This window comes from Myotis yumanensis, unplaced genomic scaffold (assembly GCF_028538775.1).
Source record: "Myotis yumanensis isolate MYYU_CA2020_CCGP unplaced genomic scaffold, mMyoYum1.0.hap1 SCAF_9, whole genome shotgun sequence".
Lineage (NCBI taxonomy): Eukaryota > Metazoa > Chordata > Mammalia > Chiroptera > Vespertilionidae > Myotis > Myotis yumanensis.
Genome location: NW_027223760.1, coordinates 55,322,869 through 55,348,877, shown reverse-complemented (window position 1 = coordinate 55,348,877; position 26,009 = coordinate 55,322,869). Strand labels below are relative to the sequence as shown.

At 36.8% G+C, this 26,009-nt stretch overlaps 1 protein-coding gene across 4 annotated transcripts in view; it reads left to right on the top strand.

Moving 5' to 3' along the window:
* Window positions 1-26,009, top strand: part of DGKB (diacylglycerol kinase beta) — a 526,570-nt gene that overhangs the window by 228,687 nt on the left and 271,874 nt on the right. For all 4 annotated transcript variants that reach the window (XM_070424374.1, XM_070424375.1, XM_070424376.1 and 1 more), the window contains 2 exons: window positions 2,894-2,983; window positions 4,150-4,310. In XM_070424374.1, coding sequence (XP_070280475.1) covers window positions 2,894-2,983; window positions 4,150-4,310 — 251 coding nt within the window. The remainder of the gene's footprint in view (window positions 1-2,893; window positions 2,984-4,149; window positions 4,311-26,009) is intronic.

The window sequence follows — 26,009 nt, the reverse complement described above, 5'->3', positions numbered from 1 at the left end:
CGCAAGGGCCTTGGCCCCGGCCCCCGCCTGCTGCCTCTGTGTCCTGGGGCCTCTGCCACCTTTGCCTCAGCCCCCCCATGCTGCAGCTTTGTCTGGAAGGAAAGACTTCTGGAAGGACTTTTGGTCTAATTAGCATATTACGCTTTTATTATTATAGATTGTATCCCTTTTCAAATTTAAAAAGCTTGATTTTCATAAGCAAACAAATGAGATACATGATTGAGAAAAGCTTGCTATATTCAGAAAAAAATATGTATTTTGGATAGACAGTCAGCTGTCAGAACTGATTACTGCTCAGTAAAATAGATCATGAACTGGCCTTTATGGGAAGATAAATTTAATACAAATATTCACTTCATATTTTGCATTTCAGTTACTGCATGACCGATTCTTTTATTAAAAACTAGAGGCCCGGTGCACAAAAATTTGTGCACTGGTGGGGGGGGGGGGGTCCCTCAGCCCGGCCTGTGCCCTCTCCTAGTCTGGGACCCCTCAGGGGATGAACACCTGCTGGCTTTGGCCCACTCCCTGAGGGATTGGGCCTAAGCTGGCAGTCAGACATCCTTCTGGCAGCCCGGGAGCCCTTGGGGGATGTCCACTTGTCAGCGCGGAGCAGGCCTAAGCTGCAGTCGGACATCCTTAGCGCTGCTGAGGAGGCGGGAGAGGCTCCCACCACCACCGCTGTACTGGCAGCCATCAGCCTGGCTTGTGGCTGAGCAGAGCTCCCCCTGTGGGAGCACACTGACCACCAGGGGTCAGCTCCTGCATTGAGCATCTGCCCCCTGGTGGTCAGTGTGTGTCATGGTGACCAGTCATTCCCAGTCCTTCTGCTGTTAGGGTCAATTTGCATATTACCCTTTTTTTTCATATAGGAGTGCCTGGCCAGCCTGTGTGAGGGACTGATGGCTGTTTGCAGGCTGGCCACAGCCCCTTCAGTATGGGGGTCCCCACTGGGGTGCCTGGCCATCCTGGATGAGGGGCTGAGGGCCGTTTATAGGCTGGCCACAGCTCCTTCAGGGTGGGGGGTCCTGCTGGGGTGCTTGGCCAGTCTGGGTGAGGGGCTGAGGACCGTTTTCAGGCTGGCCACAACCCCCAGCTACCCAAGCTCCCAGTGGAGGCTGACTGGAAGCAGGTATCTGGGATTTATTTATCTTTTATAATTGAAACTTTGTTGCCATGAGCAGAGGCCACAGCCGGCCAGGGCAGGCGGGAAGCTTGGCTTCCTCCATCACCCGGGCAACCAAGCCTCCTGCTTGCTGCAGCTCCATGGCTGCCAGCCGTCATCGTGGTTACATTAATTTGCATATAGTCACTCTGATTGGCTGGTGGGCGTGGCTTAGGGCATAGCGAAGTATAGTCAATTAGCATCTTTTCTTTTGTTAGTGTAGATAGGTCCTTTCACCCAAAGGAAAGAATTGATTCAAATGAATGTAACTATATGTATGAATCGAAGCAAACTTTTATAAATCAGTGCAGGTGAGACTGTTCTACCTTTTTATACATGTGGAAATACTTAAATTAAAAATGAATACAAGTTGTCAGTACACATTTGGTAAGCATCTAACAACTTTAATCTAGTAACAGTTTTAAAAAAGCAGTAACTAGTATTAACACATCATATTTATGGAGAAAGCCAGGATTCAGTAATTGTAAAAATTAAAGAGGTGCTCGAATAGTTTTTGAGAACTTGTAAGAATTGTAGAGTGAAAAGAGTAGTATATTATTGGTTTGTTTTAACCCTCAAAATCTAAGCTTTAGCTATAAACTGTGGTGCATCCCTAAATAATCTATTTCCTCCCTATTCTTACACACTGTGTGCTGACTTTGAGTGGCTGAGAAGAGAGAAAAAGTAAAGTAGTATGTGATTGTGAGATTCATTCAAAGCATATGATGATTCAGACAATATATATATGGACTTTCACTGGCAGAGATCTCAAGGTTTATGATGCTCCTATGTTGTTTACTCTGCCACAAAGCAGCCCCATGGGTGGGCACCACATGGGCATTGCTGGCACTTTACTAGCTTTTATAATTCAACTGTTTTCAAAATATTTTATTCCTTAAAGTAAAATGTACATTGAATTGATGTTGCAAAAGGACTTTATATAGGACCCTATCCCTCTACTCTGGTGGCACCCCGCATGTATATTCCTACACTATATATGCATACCTGAGAATTTTTTTTAAAAATTGAAATATTTTATTACCTTTTTCAATTATAGTTGACATTCAATACTATTTCACATTTGTTTTAGGTGTATAGCATAGTGGTTACGCATTCATATAATTTATGAAGTGATCACCCTAGTAAGTCTAGTGCCCTCCTGGCACAATACATATATATTACAATATTATTGACTGTGTTTCCTAAGCTATATTTTACATTCCCGAGTTTATTTATAGCTACCAATCTGTACTTTTTAATAACCTTTTCAACCTAGTCCCCCAACCTCCTCCTATTTGGCAACTATCAGTTTGTTCTCTGTATCTATGAATCTGTTTCTGTTTAATTTGTTTATTTATTTTGTTCTTTATATTCCATATTTAAGTGAAATCATATGGCATTTGTTTTCATCTAACTTATTTCAATGGAGTTAAACTCAACTTAAACCACAATTTTTAACTGGATTAGGATATTTACAAAGCTTTCCTCATGCATTAGACTTGAAAATTCCTGTCACTTTGTGGATAATGTTATTTTTGTGTGTTTTATAAATTGCTACAAATTCATAGAGATTAATCATAATTTATAACTGTATAAGTCTATAAAATATAACTTTCTCTGCTTATAAGTACCTAGTGAAATGCTTTCATTTCATGCCAACCTATCTTTTTTACTGTTGTTCTATCTGTGATCAACATTTTAATTTGTTTTACTTTTCCCATTCCACAGAAAAAGCTAATGTAGCCAAGCATCCTCCAGTTGCCATTCTGCCCCTCGGGACCGGTAATGATCTAGCAAGATGCCTGCGATGGGGAGGAGGTAAAACAGCCTTAACAACAATGAAAATCTTAGTAAAACAGAAATATAGTACAGAACACGCCCCATTCCATAGCCAGCCTTTCTTGATTGCGTGACAACTGCCATGTGATTTTACCAAATATATGTCAGATATGTAGTATATGATTTTGAGCAATCGTCTGGAGTAGAAAAACAAATAGTGGACCAAGAGTTAGACTGTAAGTGTTGGGCTTTAATGTGATACTATTTCTAGACTTCAGTGGGCATGCAGACTTCCTGACCTCTGTGGCGTGGGGGTTTCTAATGTAAGAAACAAGATAGGCATGAATTAACTCTAAAGTAATATACAGATTTTTAATTTCTGAGTTGTGTGCTAAAAGGACAAACAAAGAAAAACATCTAAAGGCTAATGAATGACTAGTCCAGGAAGGAACATATATTTTGAAACCCACTTTACAGCAGGCAGTGGGTTCTGTACTGGGATTCAGGGTCAAGAATAGAAAATAAAGGCTGTATTCAAAAGGGTCTTAAATTCTAGTGGCGCGTCATGTCATATGTAAACAGATAACCAACATAATGAAAGGACTCATCCCTGCACTGACAAGATGACATAGGGAGAATTGTCATGGAGGGATAATGACAGAACCATATAGACCTGGGAATGGACCTTTTAGGCAAAGGACCATCAAGGTCAAAGGACCAGAGAAATATAAAGCCACTTGACATATTTCCGGAACTCTAAGTGAAATAATACGTGTGGAACAGTGTGAATAAGGGGAGAATATTTCAAGGTGAAGTCTTAAAATGTTTTCAAGTGTCATGAATAGGCTATAATTAACTGATGATACCAAAGTAAACCAGATTTTGCTAAAGCAGCAAGAATTGAATACTAAGTTTAGCATCTTAAACACAGAGATGTTTGAAAAGTGTCTACTAAGACAGCAGGAATCAGAAACCCATGGGGATCTTGTTAAAAATATAGTGACCTTTCCTCACCCCAAATATGCTGAATAGAAATCTCTGGGGGTGGGACCTAGACAGATGATTTTCTTTTTAAACAAACTCCCGAAGTAACTCTGATTTACAGCAAAATTTGAGAAGAATTGTATTTAGCTTATGAACGATACATACTCAAACGCATAAATACAGCTTTTGAATTTTTTCCTCAATATAATGTTTTCAAATAGGTTATGAAGGTGAAAATCTGATGAAAATCCTAAAAGACATTGAGAACAGCACAGAAATCATGCTAGACAGGTGGATGTTTGAGGTCATACCTAATGACAAAGATGAGAAAGGAGACCCAGTGCCTTACAGTATCATCAATAACTACTTTTCCATTGGCGTGGTAAGTTTTCCATTAAATGCTATTTTTTGTACCAATCCTGGATAATCACTGTATGTAAACCTTACATTATGAAGGTTTTACTGATTATAAAGAATTTATTTTATCTTAGTGTCAGCAAAACACCTCTTCTAATGGGCAATAATAAAGATTATGAATTTATTTAAAGTTAGAGTATAGCAATAGATAAATGTTTCATGTGCTAAAGAAAAGAAACTATTATTTTGTAATTGGTTTGACCATTTGTGTTAGTAAAATGTAGGTTAGAGTGGTTTATGACAAGGGTTTAGATATAAGTTTTAGTTCTGTTTTAGAATATATTTAGTGAAAATATGAAAACAATTCATCAAGTTGCATCTTATTTTCAGGTCTGCATTATAATACCATAACCTACTAAAGACATTATGTTTCATTTATTGTTAGGTCTGAAATCTAAAAAAAAAAAATGTTTCTACTATTGTCAAGTGTTTAATAAGTTAAGAGATTAACTTTTTATTTAATTACTTGAAAACCTTAAACTGAAAGTAAAATATCATTTGGCATTTGAGTTATTAAAATTTTAATTCTTAAGGAATGTAACAGTGATTTCAAATAATTATGAATTCTAAAATGTATATTGTCTACAGCATTCCATTTCATTTAATATGTTATGCAATATTATCTTATGACATAGGCATGTGCATGAGCATGTGAACACACATACACACTCTACTAGTAGACTATACAAAGCATTGGTTGAGTCTATTGAATTAAGAGTAAAGCCATTTGGATAAGAGTTCTTTAGCAAATATATATTAAATATATATTTAGTATTTTTATAGATTTCAGAGAAGAAGGGAGAGGGAGAGATAGAAACATCAAAGATGAGAGAGAATCCCCTACTGCGGATCCAGCCAGCAACCTGGGTATGTGAACTGACCAGGAATTGAACCGAGACCTCCTGGTTCATAGGTTGACACTTAACCACTGAGCAACACCACCCAGGGCTTTAGCAAATATTTATATTCTGTGTATCATTCATTTATCTGTATCATAATGTTTTTTTTCCATCTCAGTTATAAATAATGATGATGTATTTAAAAGCCTCAAATGATGATTAATAAAGGCTAAATATGCAAGCATTACTAATATTATAAATGATTCTTCATACTTGTGAGAAAAATGTAATGCATCTTGATCCATAAAAGTCCTCCTACTTATATTTGATATTAATATAAAAATATTTTAACAGCTTTATATTTGATACCAATATAAAAATTTTTAACTTATTGAAAGTAATAAGGTTTACTCACTTTAAGTAAACCTTTTAATTATTTTAATAAGTCTATCAGTTTTTAGAGCATTTTTATCATTAAAACAAGAATTTCTATGCTTATTTGCAGTCAATTCTGTTTCCTTTCCCCAGCTCCAAGCAATAAATATTCCTTCTGCCTCTAAGATTTGCCTTACATGGATATGTTATATAGAAGAAATTATACAATATAGCCTTTTGCATCTGGCATCTTTCATGTCATGTTTTTGAGGTTTGCCAGTATGAACTGCATGAATACTGTTTTCCTTTTTGTTGCTGGGCAGTATCCCACTGTATGGGTATTTCACATATGGCTTATACACTTACCAGTTGATGAACATGTGAAGTGTTTCCAGTCTTTGTATATTATGAATAATACCATTCTTTTGAGTCCTTTTAGTGAATTTTTTTGTTTTTGCTACAGTACTTTTTAACTCCAGAACTTCCATTTGATTCTCTTCTTATAATTTTTTTATCTCCAGGAAATATTTTATATTTGAGGTCACCTTTGTGATGTTTTCCTTTGTTTTTTAAATGCGGTTTACTTTAGTTCTTATGACATGTTTATAATAGCTGTTTTGAAGTCTTTGTCTGGTAAGCCCAATATATGGACACTATTAGAGTATTTGATAACATTTTGGCCCCATCAGTGACATTGTTTTATTTTTTCCAAAGTACATGTCATGCTGCTATTCCTCTGCATGTCTGACAGGTTTTGCTGGAAACGAGAGATTTTATTTTATATAGGATATTGTGCAACTCTGGAACTGGATCCTTCCATAGAGGTTCTAGTTGTTCCTGAGTTTATTTAATGACTTGCCTGCACTAATTATGTAGCAACTTTCTTCCTATGGTGATGGATATGGATGCCTCCGTGTTTTGTGTGTTGTTGCTATTGTTGTTTAATTTTTGCTCTTATTTTAATTCTGGCTTCCTAGAAATCACTCCTGTGTCAGCATGATTAACCAGAGTTTGTATTGAAAAACGTAGAGCCAGTGAGTTTTTATCCCTTTGCCATTGGATCTGTGTGTTCTTGGGAAGCACGAAAAAACTCCAGGCACTTATTAATTTGATTCAGCTTTTAATATCTCCTCGCCCTTCTTTTGTCTCTTCTTTTAATATACACCGTCTCTCATTTAGCCAAATAAATGTAAATAAAAGGGCCCTCTTTGGTCTTCCATGAACATTAATGCAGCCACCCTTGCATATGGTCTTTTAGACAGCCAGGGATTTGTGGAAATTTATCAAGGCCCATTAGGGCTGTCTCATTCTAAGATCTCCTGCTGAATTTCTGGCTATTTGGCTGGTTAGTGGCTTGCCCTAATTAGTTTTTCAAACATAGTTGAGCTCTGACACTGGTCTTCTTGTTCATTTGATACCGAAGTCTTTACTGTTCTAGATCACTCTTTGGGCCATGGAATATTTTTTGCTTGCACTCCAAATGAAGTGAGCTTCGCTGAGTAATTTGTTATATGCCTTTGGTTAATTTAGGAATTTCTGTTGTGGTGCTCAAAATAGGATAATTTCTCCACCACCACAAGAGACATTTGGCAATATTTGGACACACATTTGATTGTCATGACTGAGAGGGGATTGCTTCTGACAATTAATGGATAGAAACTAGGGGAGCTGCTATGTAATCCGGGTTCATAGGGAAAGTCCCAAAAATACACAAGAGAGAATATTACAGCTCAAATTGTCAAAAGTGCTGAGGTTAAGATCCCCTGACATCAATAAAGAGAAAAATTAAATGAAAAACTGAAGGAGAAACAGCGAAAAACCCAAAGAAGTGTAAAGCAAAGGTATAATAAAAATAAAACAGGAAATATAGCAGAGAATAACAATAACAACAACAAAAAACTGAGAATCTCAGTGAAACTCAAAACTGGATCATTGAAAAGAGTTAATCAGATGTTGTGCAAAATTAATTTTATAAAAATATTGCACAGAGAATTGCAATTAAACAATAAAGAGTGAAATACAAAAATAAGAAAACAAACCCATAAACATAAAAAAGTAATATCTCAACTGAAAGTATATGAGGACTAAATATGGGAGTGTACCAAAGTTGAGAAATGTAATATCAGCTTAAATATTCAATGCTATTCCATTATATCAGCAATGAATTGAAAAAACAACAAAAGTTAAAAGTATATAGGAATTAATAAAGAATACACAAGACTTACATATAGAAAATGTTAAAAATTTCTAGAAAGACATAAAATATCAGAATACATTGAGCCTCTTTATTTTAAGGTGGGCTAGCTTAATGTGCAAATTAATGTATACATGCAATCTATAATTAATCAAGATTAGATATTAATTTTATGAAAAACTTATTCCAAAAGATATATGACAAAATAGGTACATTGACTTTAATAAAGAAAAATAAGAATTGTTTTACCAAATTAGACATGCTACCAGTAGATTGGATTATTATAATAGAACTAGAGGCTCAATGCACAAAAATTCTTGCAAGAGTAGGCCTTCCTTCCCCCAGCTACCAGCACCGGCTTCCCTCCGGTACCCAGGACTCAGGCTGCTTCCCTCCTCCGGCCACCCGCAGGCACCCGGGACCCAGGCTGGCTTCCCTTGGGCCGAGGGCTGGCATCCCTTGGGCCCTGGTTTAGTCAGGAAAGACGTCCGGAATGACATCCGGAATGACATCCAGAAGATGTCCAGTCTAAGTAGCATATTACCCTTTTATTATTATAGAAGGTACTATGAAAGGATAAATGAAAGAGTCAGTGGAAAAGTAGAGGGACACATATTGAAACTCAGAATAGGAGTAGCAGAACTCATTAGAGAAATGACAAATTGCTAACTAATTGTGTTTAAAAACTAGCTTCTTAGGAGGAGAAAATTGTGTTAGAACTCTCTCTACATTACATAGGCAATTACTAGATATATTTAAGTACTAAATTTAAAATGCAAAGTTTAGGACCTAATAAAATAATATGTAGTAGAATATATTTATGGCTTTGAGGTAGAACAAAACTAATGAAATAAGGTAGATTTTGGGTCCTATTTCATTTATCTTGGCGCCTCCTTCACTGAGTAACATGTGAAGAGCATATTTCTCTGAAATTGTTGCCTGTGCCTCAGTAGGACACAGGCTCAGCACTCAAGGTCACAGTCATTGCAATAAACCTTACAGAGATTTCAAGCTTTGTCTTTACTCAGCAAGGCCACCTTCTACTTAGCAACTTGTATTCCTCTACCCCAGTGGTTCTCAACCTTGGCTGCACATTAGAATCACCTGGGAATCTTTTTAAAATCCTGATTTCTGGGCCTCCTCCTCTGGAAATTCTGTTTCTTTGTTATGGGGTGGGGCCACAACATTAGTAACAAAGAAACAGAATTTCCAGAGGAGGAGGCCCAGAAATCAGGATTTTAAAAAGATTCCCAGGTGATTCTAATGTGCAGCCAAGGTTGAGAACCACTGGTCTACCCCGATCAGTAAACCCAAAAAACAATGAAATAAAAGGAATCATCTGTATTCCTTCTCTAGATCCTGCAAAACCTGGCTGGATGCTGATTGTCTCCCGTGTGTTTTGCCTAAGGCGGTGCCTGAAATGCTTAAATGTTGGGGCCTCCCTACAATCCCCCCGAGTGGAGCCAGCTGGCTGCACATGCTCGCCCACTCAGGAGGACACACATGGGGCAGGCACCGGGAGCCTGCCCTGGTGTGGGAGTGGGATGAGGCGCTCAAATCATTGGGGTCCTCTTGGGCCAGTTGAGGCAGGGTCCTAGTTGAGGCGTGCCAAGCAGCTTGTGGATGGGCCTCCTCATGGGTCTGTGGAGGGATCTGGACAATGCACTTCCCTTCAGAGAGTTCCAGGCCTTTAGGGCTGAGAGTCCTGGCCTCTCCAACCCGCTCCCAGTCTCTCCTAACCATTGAGCTGTATGGGCCCCACCTGCAGCATTCTGGCCAAGGCTAGAAATAGCCGCCTCTTAGGCCAGTCCTGCAAGGTTTGGGAACGTGATCGCTCCCTCAGGATACTCTCACCCTCTCAGGTTGCAGAAATCTCTGGCTGAGGGGGTCTCTCTGGGCACTGAGCTGTGCCACCTTGGGGAAGGGGTGCCCCATGCAAAGTGAAAGCGCTCTCTTACTCTCTTCAATGCATCTATGCTCGGATATTTTTTGTTGCTCCAGCCGTATGTTGGGACTTCTCTACTGGACTCCGACTACCACAAAGGTACTCTCATGGGTGAGGGGCTGTCAGAATTCATGTTGTCTGGAGGGGATTATGGATGAAAACTCCTATTTCATTATCTTGCTGACATCACTTTCCAAGAATATTTTTGATGGAAATAAATACACAGGCAATAAGTTTGAAGATATAGCCACAGCTATGGAAAATATTTAAATGATTAAATATGTATATCACTTGCATCTTTATGCCAATAAGCTTTATCATGTAGATGAAATAGAATTTTTTTTGTTTGAATACATAGCTAAAATTTGTTCAAGAGAAAGGAGTAGCCAATCTAAGCTAGCAGTTCTCAAACGTAAGCCTATGTCACAATCACCTGAGGGCTTGTTATGATGCAGATTCATGATTCTCATCCCCAGGTTTTCTATTTCCATCGTCTGAGACGGGATCCAGCTATTTAATGTTCTAAAGAGCTCCCAGGTGATACCAATATTGCTTTTCTGGGTTCATAGTTTTAGAACCACTGTTCTAAGCATATAACAAAAGAGAAAAAGTAAAACTGTAGTAAAAGAACTACTAAAACTGTTGCCATTTCAAATTGTCTTTCTCAGCACAAGTAATTCTTATGTTTACAAAAAAATATCCCAGAATATAAATTAAAATGCAAAATCCCATTCACTTTACATTGCCAGTAAACCTCAATATGAATGCCTCATAAACATCTCCCAAAAAAGAAAATACGCACATGAATATAAATGAACTGCTGCAAACAACAAAATTAGCAAATAAGTTAAAATAATATATTTAAGTACTAAAACCTATTGACCAAGTAGAGTTTATTTCAAGAACATCAAAATGGGGCAATGTTAGCATAATTGTTTAATTTAAATGAAAACCAGGTTTTCTGTTTTTATGATTAAAATGTAATAAACATATGTACACCATTTAAAAAACAAATCAGTAGTTAATATCAGAATAATACTGGCATAGGAGAGACATTCCACATAAAATGAGGAAGAATACGGGGATTTTTATGTCACCAATTTCAGTTAATACTTTTACAAAGTGAGGTAATTAAAAAAAAAGTTTAATAAGCCATATAAATATTGAAAAGATATATGATCACTATTTGAATGTGATATGATCACATATAAGGTAAACATGGCATCAACTAAAATAAAACTTAAATCAACCTGCAGTGCCAAATATTAGTGGCTGCCTGGGTTATCAGACCGACTGCCACTGCATTGCTGGAGCCCAAGTAACCCTTATTTTACTTAATAATGGCCCCAAAGTAAAAGGGTAGTGATGAAGTCATAAATGTATATATGTATAGAAAAAAAACAGTGTGTGTGGGTGTAGAGTTTGGTATTATACATGGTTTCAAGCATCCACTGGGGGTCTTGGAACATGTCCCTCATGGATAAGGGGGGGACTACTGTACTGCGAAATGACAATGCATGTTGCATAGAGTCTTTATTTCACTGCTGGATGAGAAATCTTTTTTTTCCCTACGTTATTTGATACATTTTGCATAATGAATTCAGCTGTGCTGAGCTGCCTATTCAAGACCACGGTATAGCCTCTATTTCACATGTTGTTTTTTCCATTTGCTTCTTAAAACTCCACATTCTCTTCAGCTATCTCCCCTGTGGGGATTAGACTTTCTGTATTCTAAAGGCCTCAAGGCCCTCAGTATTATTTTCCAGATTTCTGCATTTGTTGATAGCAGTGACTTCCCTAATCCATTACAATACTGATCCTACCTGGTCCTGTTTTTGTCCTGTGGCTTTGAGCTGGAGAGTCAATATCTGGATAAAATGCTGATAGGAAGTGCATACATCTGGGGACTATACTAGACTCCATACTCCATGTTAACTCCCTGTTCAAAAGCATTCACTTTTTCTAACAGCACAGAAAGGATGAGTGTTTACATACTCAGTGTGAAAGGGTGTAGTTCAAATTAATGGCAGCTGCTCACACACAAGGAAAAATTATTTAAGTCCCTATAACATTATTTTTTTCCTTTCCTGTGATATATTCATTGAAGCAACATGTGCCATATTACTATCATAAGTGTATTGCATGTAGTTTCAGGGAGGGAGGACTGTTGCTACCCAGAGATATTCCTAGTGGAGGATTCAGTTGAGCAGGTTCTGCAAAATATTCCTTCTGTGGGCCATTTCCTGGGATTTATAAATGGTGTTGTTGACTAAGGTCTCTTAACTTTTCCTTATGGTTTATGCTGTAGTTATATTAGTGAAAAATTCTAAAATACCGAGTTACTATGGTCATTTGGTGCCCTCATGCTGATTAGTATTTTAGCTACAAAGGAGTTGCTTATTAGTTGATTCCACAAATACTTATTGAGTGCCTCCTCAAATTCCTGGGATAAGCATTATAGTAGATACAAAGATGAACACTGTGCCAAAAAGAAATGTGAATTCCAATATATAGGAGGTAAAACATTACCACATGCATCTTCTCTTGAATGTAGTTGGAAGAAGGACAAATAGGTAATGATTCAGGGAATTAATTTATTTCCTTTTAAACTGTTAGCATATTTATCTCGTTATTGTAAAGTTGTTATAACACGTTATTGTAAAGCATGTTATTGTAAAGAGTATGTAGCCCTGTAAAAATAGATATAATGGATTTTTAGGCCATATGTCAGCAACTACCTTAGTGTTCTATAATTGCGCATTAGAGTATAAAAACCAAATACACAAACATCTATATTACCTTTCAATTTAATTTGTGGAGAAAAAATTTTAAAACTCTTTTTGAGGCAGATTGCAGTAACAATAATAGTATGACTTAGTGTTTCAAGCATAAAAAATGTTAAAATAATGAAAGATTTAAGCAAACCCATTTCTCACTAAGTGGAACAGTTATCCTTACAACTGAGAATATGCATAACTATGCATAATTAACACCTATGAATTATCTTCTCCACCCCCTAGATCTTTGAGGCCCAATCTGAAAATCCCATGGATTATATTCATGGAAATGCTCCCACCAACATAAATTATATTTGGCTTGCTGACATCGAAAGATATTCAGCCACAGAATAGTGCTCATGTAAGACCATCTTAGCCCAATTCTGTTTTCTCTCTATAGAGTATTGATTTTGTAGCAGCTGTTAATCATCCCAGTAAGTTCCAATTTGGACACTCTTCAACACAGAAGTCAGCACTGTGAGCAGAAACAAGTAAGGCAATAAGAATTTCAAAGGCTTCTGGAAAGGTCCTCCAGTTTTTGTAGAACATATCCAGAAACAAATTAGCATCACACGCTGTGTAAAAAGCGAAAGCCAATATGAAAATGAAAACCTTATCCACGTGAGTACTTCTGAAATTGGACATAAGTCTTTGCTCACTGTAGCATTACTCTCCAAGTCTGGAAGAAATCTGACAAAGACAAGTGGACTTTTAGTGCACCATATATATTACCGCCCAAATGTCCTATCAAATAGATATTTGCATGGTTATGATTTAATAGCCTTCAGCCTTCGTCAGTCACTAAGAGCCTCTTATTCCGCCAGTGTAGGAAAAATATGACTACTTAATTCTCATAACCATAAATTTCAAGTTAGTGGAATAGTTACCAATAAGAATTCCTTTGGTCATCAGCCTTTTCTTACATATTCTTTTATACCTTTACTGAAAATGCAAAGGAGATATCTTTTCAAAAAAGTTATCTTTATTGTTGAAAGTTCTACAAATGTCCCTTTTGGATCCCAGACTGATTAAGAATATAGAGGGGTCCCCCCCCATCCCCTTGACCTTGAAGTCAACAAAATTGGGCTCTCAACATGATCAAAATCTCCTTTTCTTTGGTTTAATTACTGCATCTAACTATTTATTATAAATATAATTTTAAATTATCACCGTTTTTTACTTAAGTTTATTTTGGCCAAATTCTATTGGTCTAAAGGCAATTCTGTTGTTACATTGACAACAATACTTTTTATGTGATTCTAAATGAGGATCTGTGATTCTATATTTGAGAAACTAAAGCAGTTAATCAAATGAAAACTATAATTTTCATCATAGGAGGACATTGTTTTAAAACATATTTTTTTTTCTTATTTTATGACAAGAAGAAATTTATAGTGACATTAATGCTATACGGGTATAAAATGTTGGAAAGTCAACTTCATATTTTTTTGTTGGAGGATACTCTTTCATAGGACATTTGCTCCTGAAATGATTATTTATCTCAAGAAAGATTTGCATAATTTGAGTAAATTGTCAATCATAAAAAGACCACTAATCTCATATACTTGACAATTATCTCAAATCAGTTTATTTTACTTACAAAATTTTATTAGAAATTTAATTCAAATCATTTTCTTACAATTATATAATATTTCTCTTTTATTTTTTTTTAATTTTTTTTTTAATATATTTTATTGATTTTTTTACAGAGAGGAAGGGAGAGAGACAGAGAGTTAGAAACATCGATGGGAGAGAAACATCGATCAGCCGCCTCCTGCACATCTCCCACTGGGGATGTGCCCGCAACCCAGGTACATGCCCTTGACCGGAATCGAACCCGGGACCCCCCAGTCCGCAGGCTGACGCTCTATCCCCTGAGCCAAACCGGTTTCGGCATATTTCTCTTTTATTAACTAAGTCACATACTCTTTTGAAAAATGAGTAACATATTTTGTAATGAATTATGAAAAATATATTCATTAAGCATCAAATAGAACTGGAAAATTTCAAAATATACCCAACATATAAAAACCAATCATGCATATTATAATTTTATTTCAGTGCCAAAACTGAAATCTTAACTAGAACAGTGTATCAGAAGGCTAAAACAAGATTTTATTTATATTTTATCAGTAAGATTGCAAAAATTGCTCTTTCACTAAGAAACTGATTGCTATATTTTTAATTGTTTTTTTCTCAGCCAGATAAATGTTTAGTTTTTGAAAAATATTCAAACTTAAATATTTTTACAAGTTATTTTTCTGCACTTTCTTCATCACCCAAGAAACAATGCGTTTTGATTATTGACAAACAGTTCTGTGCTCTAAAGAAGATAAAATGCAGTGAGTCATGATATTTAAAATAAGTCTACAAAATACTTGGGGAAAGAAGAAAATGTATAAAACATCAATTATAATAAAGGAAATCTTTACTCCTAGGTAATTTGGAAGTCTAAAACAATTATTTTTGTTGCCACTACTTCATCCAATACCAGAACCAATACAGATTGGCTCTGCTATTTACTCTCTCCCATACCACTTTCTTTTAATTTAACTTATTTATTGTTTAAACTATTACATATGTCTCCTTTTCCCCCTATTGACCTCTCCCTGGCCATTCCCCACCACCACCACATGCCCTCAGCCCCCTACTGTTTGTGACAATGGGTTATGCCCATATGCATGCATGCAAGTCCTTTGGTTAATCTCTTACCCCTCCCCCCACCCCGGCCTTTATCAGTTTATGTTGTTCAGAATATTCCATAAATGAGTGAGATCATGGTATATGTATTTTTTCCAACTGGCTTATTTTGCCTAGCATAATGCTCTCCAGTTCCATCCATGCTGTTACAAATGGTAATAATTCCTTCCTTTTTACAGCAGCATAGTATTCCATTGTGTAGATGTGCCACAGTTTTTTTAATCCACTCATATGCTGATGGGCACTTAGGTTGTTTCCAAATCTTATCTATTGTAAATTGTGCTGCTATGAACATAGGGGTGCATATATCCTTTCTGATTGGTATTTCTAGTTTCTGGGGATATATTCCTAGAAATGGGATCACTGGGTCCAATGGGAGTTCCATTTTTAGTTTTTTTGAGGAAACGACATACTGTTCTCCACAGTGGCTGCACCAGTCTGCATTCCCACCAGCAGTGCACGAGGGTTCCTTTTTCTCCGCATCCTCGCCAGCACTTGTCGTTTGTTGATTTATTGATAGCCATTCTGACAGGTGTGAGATGGTACCTCATTGTTGTTTTGATTTGCATCTCTCGAATTAGTTACTTTGAGCATGTTTTCATGTTTCTTGGCTTTCTGTATGTCCTCTTTAGAAAAGTGCCTATTTAGGTCCTTTGCCCATTTTTTTTTATTGGATTATTTATCTTCCTTTTGTTAAATTGTATGAGTTCCCTATAAGTTTTGGAGATTAAACCCTTATTGGATATAACATTGGCAAATCTGTTCTCCCATGCAGTGGGCTCTCTTGTTGTTTTGCTGGTGGTTTCTTTTACTGTGCAGAAGCTTTTATAAAACTTTTCTGGCTATTTTCACCTTTGATTTCAAAACTTACAAGTCCAGTAGCAATATCTTTCTCAGTTTTTTCTGCACTTAACCTTCACATTCTTCTTTTTTCCTTGAAGTTCTTTTCTTACTTTCTTGGGCCACCTCAGCCCCATACCCTCTCGAATCTGATACTTCTCTGATTGTGTTGCGGGATCTGTGTCACCTTTCATGGCCTCTAAGTTCCTCTGCCCTTTGATCACTGATGATCATCAGAATTGTGTTTTCTGTTTTGCTCTTTTCTCTGCACAGCTTCCAGGGTTGTTTCATTTCTTCTCATGGTTTCAATTATTTTCTATGCAGATGGCAGCATTTTCTATTTCACACATCCAGGTTTCTTCCTGGATTTTCATAAACCAACACAACTAACCAATGAACTCTGTTGATTTTAATCTCTCTAAATATTTTTCCAGCCCCTAACTGATTTAGACTCTTACCACCTCTGTTACACTGTCTCCCCATTGCTCTCTCTGTTGCTGGGACCAATGCTCCACCTAGCCCACCATGCTTCTCGTGGCTGCTATTGCAAACAGATGAATTCCACTCTCCCTTATCTTGTACTGGTCCTCTCTCCTCTTCAGCCTCTAGTCCCTTTTGGGCAGTGCCTGTAGTTTTCAAAATGTCTTTGTTGATTCTGTTGGCTTTGCTGATGCCATCAACTCTGTCTGGATGGAACTGGCTACCTTCGCCCCCCTCTTTTAATATCCCCTAATATGCCCACACTTTCCTCATTTTCAAGCAATTAGATTAGCTCCTGACTATATTTGGGTCATCATGTCAAGCCCTCATTATATCCACATGTCTTTCCTGAGCTATCAGATTGGGTTTTCCACTCCTTTTCCACACATCTTTAGTTAGCATTAATCACATTCCCATGTTGTTTTTGTAATCATCTGTTTCTTTTTCTTTTCATGGAATCTGAGCTCCTTGAGATCAGGAATGTAAGTTATTCAAGTATCCTTACTTTTTGCACATGCATTAGCACACAGCCATTCTGGGTCAATATTAAATGATCAGTTAGCTATGAATGAATACATGTTCCACTCTCTCCCAAGCTACAGCTGAACTCTGTGTTTCTTTATCTTGCTCATATTTAAGGACATTCTCATTGTCAGAGGAAAGCAAATAGGATAAAATCCCCATCATAATTTAAACAAATCTGTATGTGTATTTCAGTATGTTATTCTTTTGAGTATTTCTTACAGTTTTAGTTTATCGGATTATTAAAAAACTGCCTGATGTGCACAAAGGAATTCATAACGTGCAACACATTCTCTATACATGTATTTCAAAACATGGGATCTTCTAAAAATGCTATATAACATAGGAGAGAGGCTTTTGTCTGATTTGAATGATTTTAACAGAATTTTGATTTCCTTACAGTCATTTAATTTTTGGGACATGAACTTTCCTAATGTTCCATAGCTAATTTAATCTTACCTGGGCTTAGCTGTCATGCATCCTTAATGACTAAACTTGTAAAATGTATCACAGCTAAGGAATTTTTTTTAACATAAAAAAAGCCCTATACTTTTGCTAAGAGCTCTAACACTGCAAGTGACAGTGATAAATGAGAGTGTATTCCTGAAGATGTAATTAATCTGCAATGGGGTCAGAACAGCTCCTTAGGTAAATGAAACTGAATTAGCTGTGTAGTGTGTAATTAACTTACCACCGTATTAGTCCAAGTGTAATATGATCATTATATATGTAAGGTATTATTTTCTCCATAGTAAAGTTGTAATTTGCTAAGTAATGATTAACAATTCATGTTAATATTTTAGTCATATTATCATAATGTAATTGTCATACATTTTATTGTATTACACTCAACGTTTCTGTTTGAAAGGCAGAAGTGTATGTGTATTCTTTACACTGAATGTACAGAAATGAATAATTGAATATAAAGTTTTATTTTATTGTGATTAGATTAGTTCTTGCTGGCACTGGTTCCAACGGGTTTATTTTCAATTGCTATGATTGTGGAGGTGTATATAATAAATATTAATGCAAACCATTCAACCTACATTGAGTGTCTGTTAGTAAGAAAAACTGAAGGAAATAGAGTAAGGGATTTTTTTTACCTTTCAAACCCATAACCAGATCATTCCATATTGAACACTGAATCTGTAATAAGTTCAGACATTCAGTGATCAATATAGATATTAGTTAACCAGTAAAGAGCTTATTATATGCTAACTCTGGCGCTTTTCTATAAGATTCAAGAGTATTCTAGGGAAGTAGGAAATCAAATAAAACTCAGCACAGAAATAAAATGTGCTTTGGTTAGAACTGTCTGGAATTCACCTGGCCAAAACCCAACATTGTATTCCAGTCAGCAACATGGTCCAATACCTACATCTGTAATTCCTTTTACTCTAGAATAGTTTAATTATATATACTCACTGGGAGACCCTTAATTTTTCCCCCTGAGCCATCTTTTGCAATTGAAAAGAATTTCTCTGTGCCGCACACATTAGCCTAACTCTTTCTCAGCGCATCTTAATCTTTCAGAGGTTCCAGCAATGAGACTGAAGGCCATAACTTGAATCACATCCTTGCCCAGAGGCAGTTTAATAACTTCAAAGTTTTTACGAATAGGTATGACTTCACTTTTGTTCCTTACAAAAGTTGAGTTTTTAACCTACATTTGTTCTCTTCAGCTGTCTCGGTTTTATCTTGTACCGTATGGGATGAGGAGACATTTCCTCTTCCGGTCCTAATGAATTCTCTCTCTATTCTTTTATTCCTTATTGCAAAGTCTCTAATTCTTTTCTGGGCTCACCTCTTTCTTGTAATACCACCGTTGGCAGCCAGTGCACATTGCTTACATTTAAAGTCTATGTTCTCCTGGAGCTTAAGATATTTAAGCACATGATCGATACTCTTGTTTTGTCATGGTAAGCCATGGCTCATTACCTTCTTTCCTATTACTTCTTTTTTTGTTATATTTTTTATTGATTTCAGAGAGGAAGGCAGAGGGAGAGAAAGATAGAAATATCAATGATGAGAGAGAATCATTGATTGGCTGCCTCCTGCACACCTCGCACTGGGGATTGAGCCTGCAACCCAGGCATGTGCCCTTGACCAGAATCGAACCTGGGACCATTCAGTCCGCAGGCCAACCTTCTATCCACTGAGCCAAACCAGCTAGGGCTTTCCTATTACTTCTGATAAGAGTTTCTTCACTGTGCACCATCCTGTGCCTAACTGCTAAGCCAATGTCCTATATTTTCTTGTTTTTTAAATAATAACAGCACTTTCTGAAAAGTAGCAATTTCTGTTACAATGTGATAAAAACACCACAAGTCTCTTTAGAAACAGTTTTATGTTTCATTCAAGCTCTGTGTCCAGCATGTGTTGCCAGAATTCTCTGATCCATGTCATCCTCATTCATAGAACCAGCTGGAGGTTGTTATCTCAACTTAGAAAGTTGATGGCTGCTTTGGCAGCAGAAAAGAGATAGTGAATCACCCACTGACTCTTCAAGGCATTGGACTGATAGTGACATATATGAATTTGTTTCACTTTTTTTCATTAATAAAGCAAATCACATGGCCAGTCCTAATTTCTGCCAGTCCCAAAAAGTGGAGAATTGAAAAATAGTGAAACAGCCCTAATGACTATCTTAGCCTTGAGCATAGAGAGAAGTAGAAAAAGTAAACAACAATTTTTTTTTTAAATCTGACAGATAAAACTTTTAGCAGTTAGCTTCAGGTGGAAATGATGGTTTTAGACAGGATGAAATAGTAGCATGTATAAAGGAAATGGGAGAATTTTCAAAAGCTGAGTTAAAAAAATATATTTTGGCATTGACATGAAGAAGCATCTGACTGTAGAAATACAAGTGGGAGTGAATGAGGGGGAAAATTGACATTTGGTAGCAAGCCTAGAAACGGAGAAAGAGAAAGAACTGACTTACAGGGGGAAAACAGTGTGATGGGCCTGAAAAGCAAAAATGAATTTCAGTAAAAGAAAACAGCACTACTAAGGAATTAAACACCCTGTACTAGAAGCATTTTCCTGTCAAAAAACAGAATGGGAAGTTTTAATCATTACTATTCGGGCTCTGGTACTTTTGATTATCCATGTAATCAATATAATAAATCCCCTTTTTAATTTATATACTCTTTGAAATATAATAACCTGAATTCTTTTCCTTTAGACACCAAATTTTGACAGACATGTTAGTAATGTTAGAGACCCATGGGAATAAACATGTTATTGACATTTACCTATACAAAAATGAGTGAATCTCTAAATATGTTAACAATTTTAAAATTCCTGTTATTCAGGTTTTCCATTATTTTAATGATTCTGTATTTTAGAATGATTCACTTTGTTCTATATGGTAAATACCTTCAAGTGTGATGAAGTCCACTGCTATCCTACAAAACATTTACAAATAAAAAAACCACAGAAAGGTTTCCAGCTTTATTAAGGTACAATTGACATATAACACTTTATAAGTTTAAGGCGTACAGAGTACACCTTAATTTGATACACTTGGGTACACTTTGATTTGATACTCTTATATATTGCAAAAAACAATCACCATAGCATTAGCTAATACCTGCACATGTCATATAATTACTATTTCTTTATTGTGGTGATATAATTTGAGATCTACACCTTAAGCAACTTTCAAGTATATAATGCAGCATTAACTATAAACACTATGTGCCATATTAGATCCCAATTTATTTATCTTATCACTAGAAGTTTGCTCTCTTTGACAAATGTCTCCCCATTTTTCACACCAGCCCCTGGTAATGACCGTTCTAGTCTCTATTTCTATAAGTTGAGCACTTTTAGATTCTAATATAAGTGATCCTATATAATAAAAGCCTAATATGCTAAGTGTCCAATCGTCTGGTCATCTATTCAACCAATCAAAGCATAATATGTTAATGATATGCTAAGGCCGCTCAACTGCTTGCTGTGGCATGCACTGATCACCAGGGGGCAGTCAACCAGTCACTATAACATGCACTGACCACTAGGGGGCAGATGCTCCAACCAGTAGGTTAGCTTGCTGCTGGGGTCCAACTGATCAGTATTGAGCGAGATTGGCCCGACACTCCCTGGAGCTCTCCCACAGTTCCTCCCTGGCTGACCAACCTCCTGTGTCCCTCCCAGGCCCTGATCATGCAACAGTGGGGTCCCTCGGCCTGGCCTGCACCCTCTCACAATCTGGGACCCCTCAGGGATGTTGGAGAGCCGATTTCAGCCCAATCTGCAGGCCAGGCCAAGGGACCCCACTGGTGCATAAATCCGTGTACCAGGCCTCTAGTATCATATAATACTTTGTCTTCCTTTTACATGTTTTAGTTAGCATTACACCACCAAGGTCCATCCATGTTGTTACCAACAGCAGGGTGTCCTTATTTCTCATGGTTTAGTAATATCCCATGGTATACATATATGCCTTATCTTCTTTATCCACTCATCCATAGATGAATATTTAGGTTGTTTCTTATCTTGCCTTTTAAAGCTGCAATGATTGTGGGAGTGCAGATATCTCTTCAAGATCCAGATTTTGAATATATACTCAAAAGTGATATTGCTTAATCCTATAGTAGTTCTATTTTTAATTTCTTTAGGAATCTCCATTTTATTTTCCATCGTGTCTGGAATATAAATATAATAATTTATATTCCCACCAACTAAACATTTACAAAGACAAAATCATTATATTGTGTAATTTTTATATGACTTTAGTCAATTAGTATTCTCAGTGATTGCATCTAATTTAGTTTTAAGGAACTAACTAGTGAGAAATCTTTCTTTTATTATTATAAATTGCACCATCGCAAGGCTTTCTTCTGATGTTCTGCTGAAACTCCCTAAACATGTGTGATTTTTACATACATGATGGTGTGTTATAACTGTAAATAAAGGAATAGTTTAATTATTTCGAGATAATTTGAAATGTTTTTATTAAACACTGGATTATAGATAAATGAAAATACACCCCAAAAGCAGTATAATATCTTTAATGATACACAAAAAAAGCTTTAGCTAATATATTTTTCTTTGTCAAAATAAAATTATTTTTAATGTACATGATATCCAATAATTTAAAATTTTCCTTTTTGTTCCTTTGAAATCCCTGAGGAATATGCAGAAGTCCAGAAAGGATTTGTCGTTCTTCTTCTCAAATTTTTATAACCAATCAGAACCTTCTGAGCTAGCAGTGTCTTGAATTTAAATTCATGGCCATGCAATGAGCTATTATTTATTGAGATTCTACTACATGTGAGAGCTACTTTGTTCTGGCTGCTTTAAAAATATTATTTCATCTTATTATCTCACATTGTGAATCGGTCATTACTATTCTTGTCTCATTCCACTGATGAGGAACAGGTTCATGGGGGTTAATTTTCCCATGTTTATTTAACTGATGAGGGGAAGGGCGATATCAAAATGCAGGGTTTTATTTCATACTTTGAGCAGGTCATCCAACTGCATTATAATTAGTTATAACATTGTAAATATATTTTTACACACTTTGCCATTGATAAAATGGAAATTTGTCCAGCTTTGTGTATATAGAAAATTATTTTAATTTCTCACATTTTTAAGACAATAAGACATGACATAGATTAGTAATGTGTTTCAGCCCATAGTGTGAAACTGTACCAATAACTTTATATCTCAAAATTCTTAAGTAGTCCCAATGGATTTATTTACTATTTTAACAGTCATTTAGCAAATTCAGCTATAAACACAACTCTCTAGAGTCTCCATAAACATAGATTTGGGAGCAGTATGGCAGTAGAGATAAGGTATTTTTTTTGTGCACCAAAGTACCCGGAAGTCCTCTTGCCACAATGATAATTGAGCTGGTGTTTGGCTGTGAGAAGGGAGGCATGGTTAACATCTTTGGAAGATATTCCCATTCATAATATTCCCAACCGAGAACCCTCACATTGTGTACTTGGACCACTGGCAGGCAGGCGTGTTATATCCACATTTGAATGTCTGGATCGTTTGCCTCTTCAAGAGAGAGGCAGCTACAAGTTGGTTCAGATGACCAGGCAAAATAGTGGAAAGCGAAATGCAAGACTGGTAAAATTATACGGAAAATCTTTTCCTCCAGCGTCATTTAAGAAGCAAAGGAACTAGGTAGGAAAATAGCATATGCAAGTGTTTTCTGGATAAGAAAGGATGAAGAATGATGTGAACAAATTATGAAATAGAGAATCCAGATAGGACAAACTATGTTGGAGAAGAGTGAGCACTGTGGCTCCACAGAGGTTCTTGTCCGGGAGAAGCAGGTGACCCTGAGAGAGCTTGAGAACACCAGTGTGGTGCACCTTGAAAAGTTTAAGAAGTTTGGAGGTTAAGATGTAGTCTCCAAGGAACCATTGGAAGATTTTGGAGAAACAGTTGATCCTTTGAAAGGAATGGTGTTTTAGTGAGAATAATCTGACTGCAGCCAAGAAAAGGTATTTAAAAATGGAGGCAGGAAGGGTGACAACAGCCTCAAAAGGTAGCATGGTTCCAGGGTATAAGGTAGATATAATGAAATGTGGCAGGATTGTTAGGATGGTAATATTAGAAATTGAACTTTGCTAAGGACAGAACAATTAAGATAATTTGGTAATAGATTTGTGCTGAGGTTGACATATCTACTAAAAAGGTTACGATTTCAGAAAATTTCTCAGACTTCCTGATGTCAAGTTGAAAATTGTGACTTCCTGATGTCAAGTTGGAAATTGAGGTCTGCAACTCGGAAGAGAGGGTGTGTTGATGAAAATTGAGAGTAGATCTAACGCATTGCCAGATCTTTTCATCCTGGTTAGTAGTACTTTGCTGTCCTCACAGGTGAAGTGGCAGCATAACTCACCTACGTTTGTGAATGATTTTCATTTTCATTTTGAAAATTACCATCATTAATTGAGTTGTTCTCTGCTCCCAGGAGTGAAGGAATCCCACAGGTATTTGAACAGGACATCACTTTTCATATGAGGGCATCAGGGAAAATTTTCTTTGTAAAAAAGGGAATAACACTTTCAATACAGCATTTCTCAAGGTGTAAACCATTGGTCACAGGTGGATCTTTATAGTTTGTCAAATGTCAACAAACTGTCTGGTGACTTTAGATGAAACTACAATGAAGTAGTTTTGTTCCCATATATTGCACAAATTTTAAAATAAGATTAATTACTATTTTCATAGATACTCTATTATATTATTAATAATCCTTGCCTTTTAAAGATTATATCCATGCTAAAAAGACAATGTTTATAATTTGTCTCAAAACATGTACAGAAACAGGCTAAATTTCCTCTCAATATGTTCACATTTTTCCATTTATTGCTTGTGTGTTTTAAATATGCATTAGCTATTGTTAATATTATGTTGAATTTTATTCAAAATTTATTAGAAGTGAACCAAAGCCTTGAAATAAACTATTAGAATGTGAATAGAATGATAAAATCATGAATTTGTAACCCAATTTGTGAATCATGCTATAAGTGCAGAAGGTTAAACTATATATCCTCAGAGTAGTGGATAAATAAGTATGATGACTGCTCAGGCAGGAAAAACAAAATGATATGAAAGGAATTATGAAGATAACAATCTTTTAAAATTAGGTTTTATTGGATTGATGATTTTTTTTACTTTACCCTAGAGCTTTTTAGGTTAGATATCTCTGCCAACTTGGGGCATGAACGTTCGCTTAATTTTCAAACAAAGTACAATAACTTCTCTGGTAAGCCAATTGAGTTATTTTAGAACTGTGCTGTTAATAAAATCGATTACTATTATTTTTGCCAAGGGCAGGGAAGAGGCCAGCACTTCAAAGGCAACATTAAAGTTACATTTTCATAGTAAATATATCACATGGTCTCTGAGAGTGTTATAACAACTGCAAAGTTATAATAAATATTAACCCCCCAAAATGACCTATGAAAATATTCCTTTATCAAATGACTAGAGGCCTAGTGCATGAAAATTCATGCACTTGGGGCGGAGGTGGGGGTGGGGGGTTGTCCCTCAGCCCAGCGTTTGCTCTCTCACAGCCCAGGAGCCTTCATGGGATGTCGGACTGATGGGCCTAAGCTGCAGTCTGGCCTCGCTCTGCCAGTGGCAACCAGGCAGGTCAATCAGGGGATGGCGCCCGCTGGTGAGCAGCCAGCCCTGCCTCCTCTTGCTGGCTGCCACTGCTACTGCTGGTGGCCTCCCTCTGTGATAGGGCAGGAGGTGACTGGGTGGGCCAATCAGGGGACAGCGCTGGCCGGCAAGCGGCTGGCCCTGCCCCCCATCGCCCCTCTGCCACTACTGGTGGCCACCACCCCCTGATCTCCATCCTGTCCCTCTGCCTGCTGGCACACACCTTGGCTCTCCTGGTGCCTCCTGCTCGCCAGCCCCACCCTCCGCTGACCAGGAGTTCCACCATTCAGTTGATTTCATATTACGCTTTTATTATATAGGATACTGTTGATTCTGACATATTAGCATTAGCTTATATCTTGGGGAAGCAAATACAAGGTCTGTGCATGCTAACAAACATTTTGTTTAAGTAAAATCACTGATGTGATACAAGTCCACAAATGGGTGGTCCATAAATGAGGAAAACAGGCTTAATGCTATTGCTCTGTTTATCACATAAAAATTCCTGCTATAGGAGATTATCAAAATTATTTTGCAATTTATTATGGAGAATGAGAAAGGTATGTTGAAATTAGTAAAGAAGGAGCCCGAGTATTACACCCGGAAGTGGTTACCCCTGAAAGACAATCCACATACTATGACTATTTGGTTAGTGGTCAAATATACACCTCTGCATCTAACTAAATTAAGTATTGAAACAAATCAATAATATGAAGGTGAGCAAAGGACATGTACTAAGTATAACCCTTCTTCATGTGCTGCTTGAGGAGCTGGATAGTAACTCTAGGATTATGTTTTTTTATTACTGAATTACCATGGCTGTCAATAAAAATATGCATTTGCATGAGTA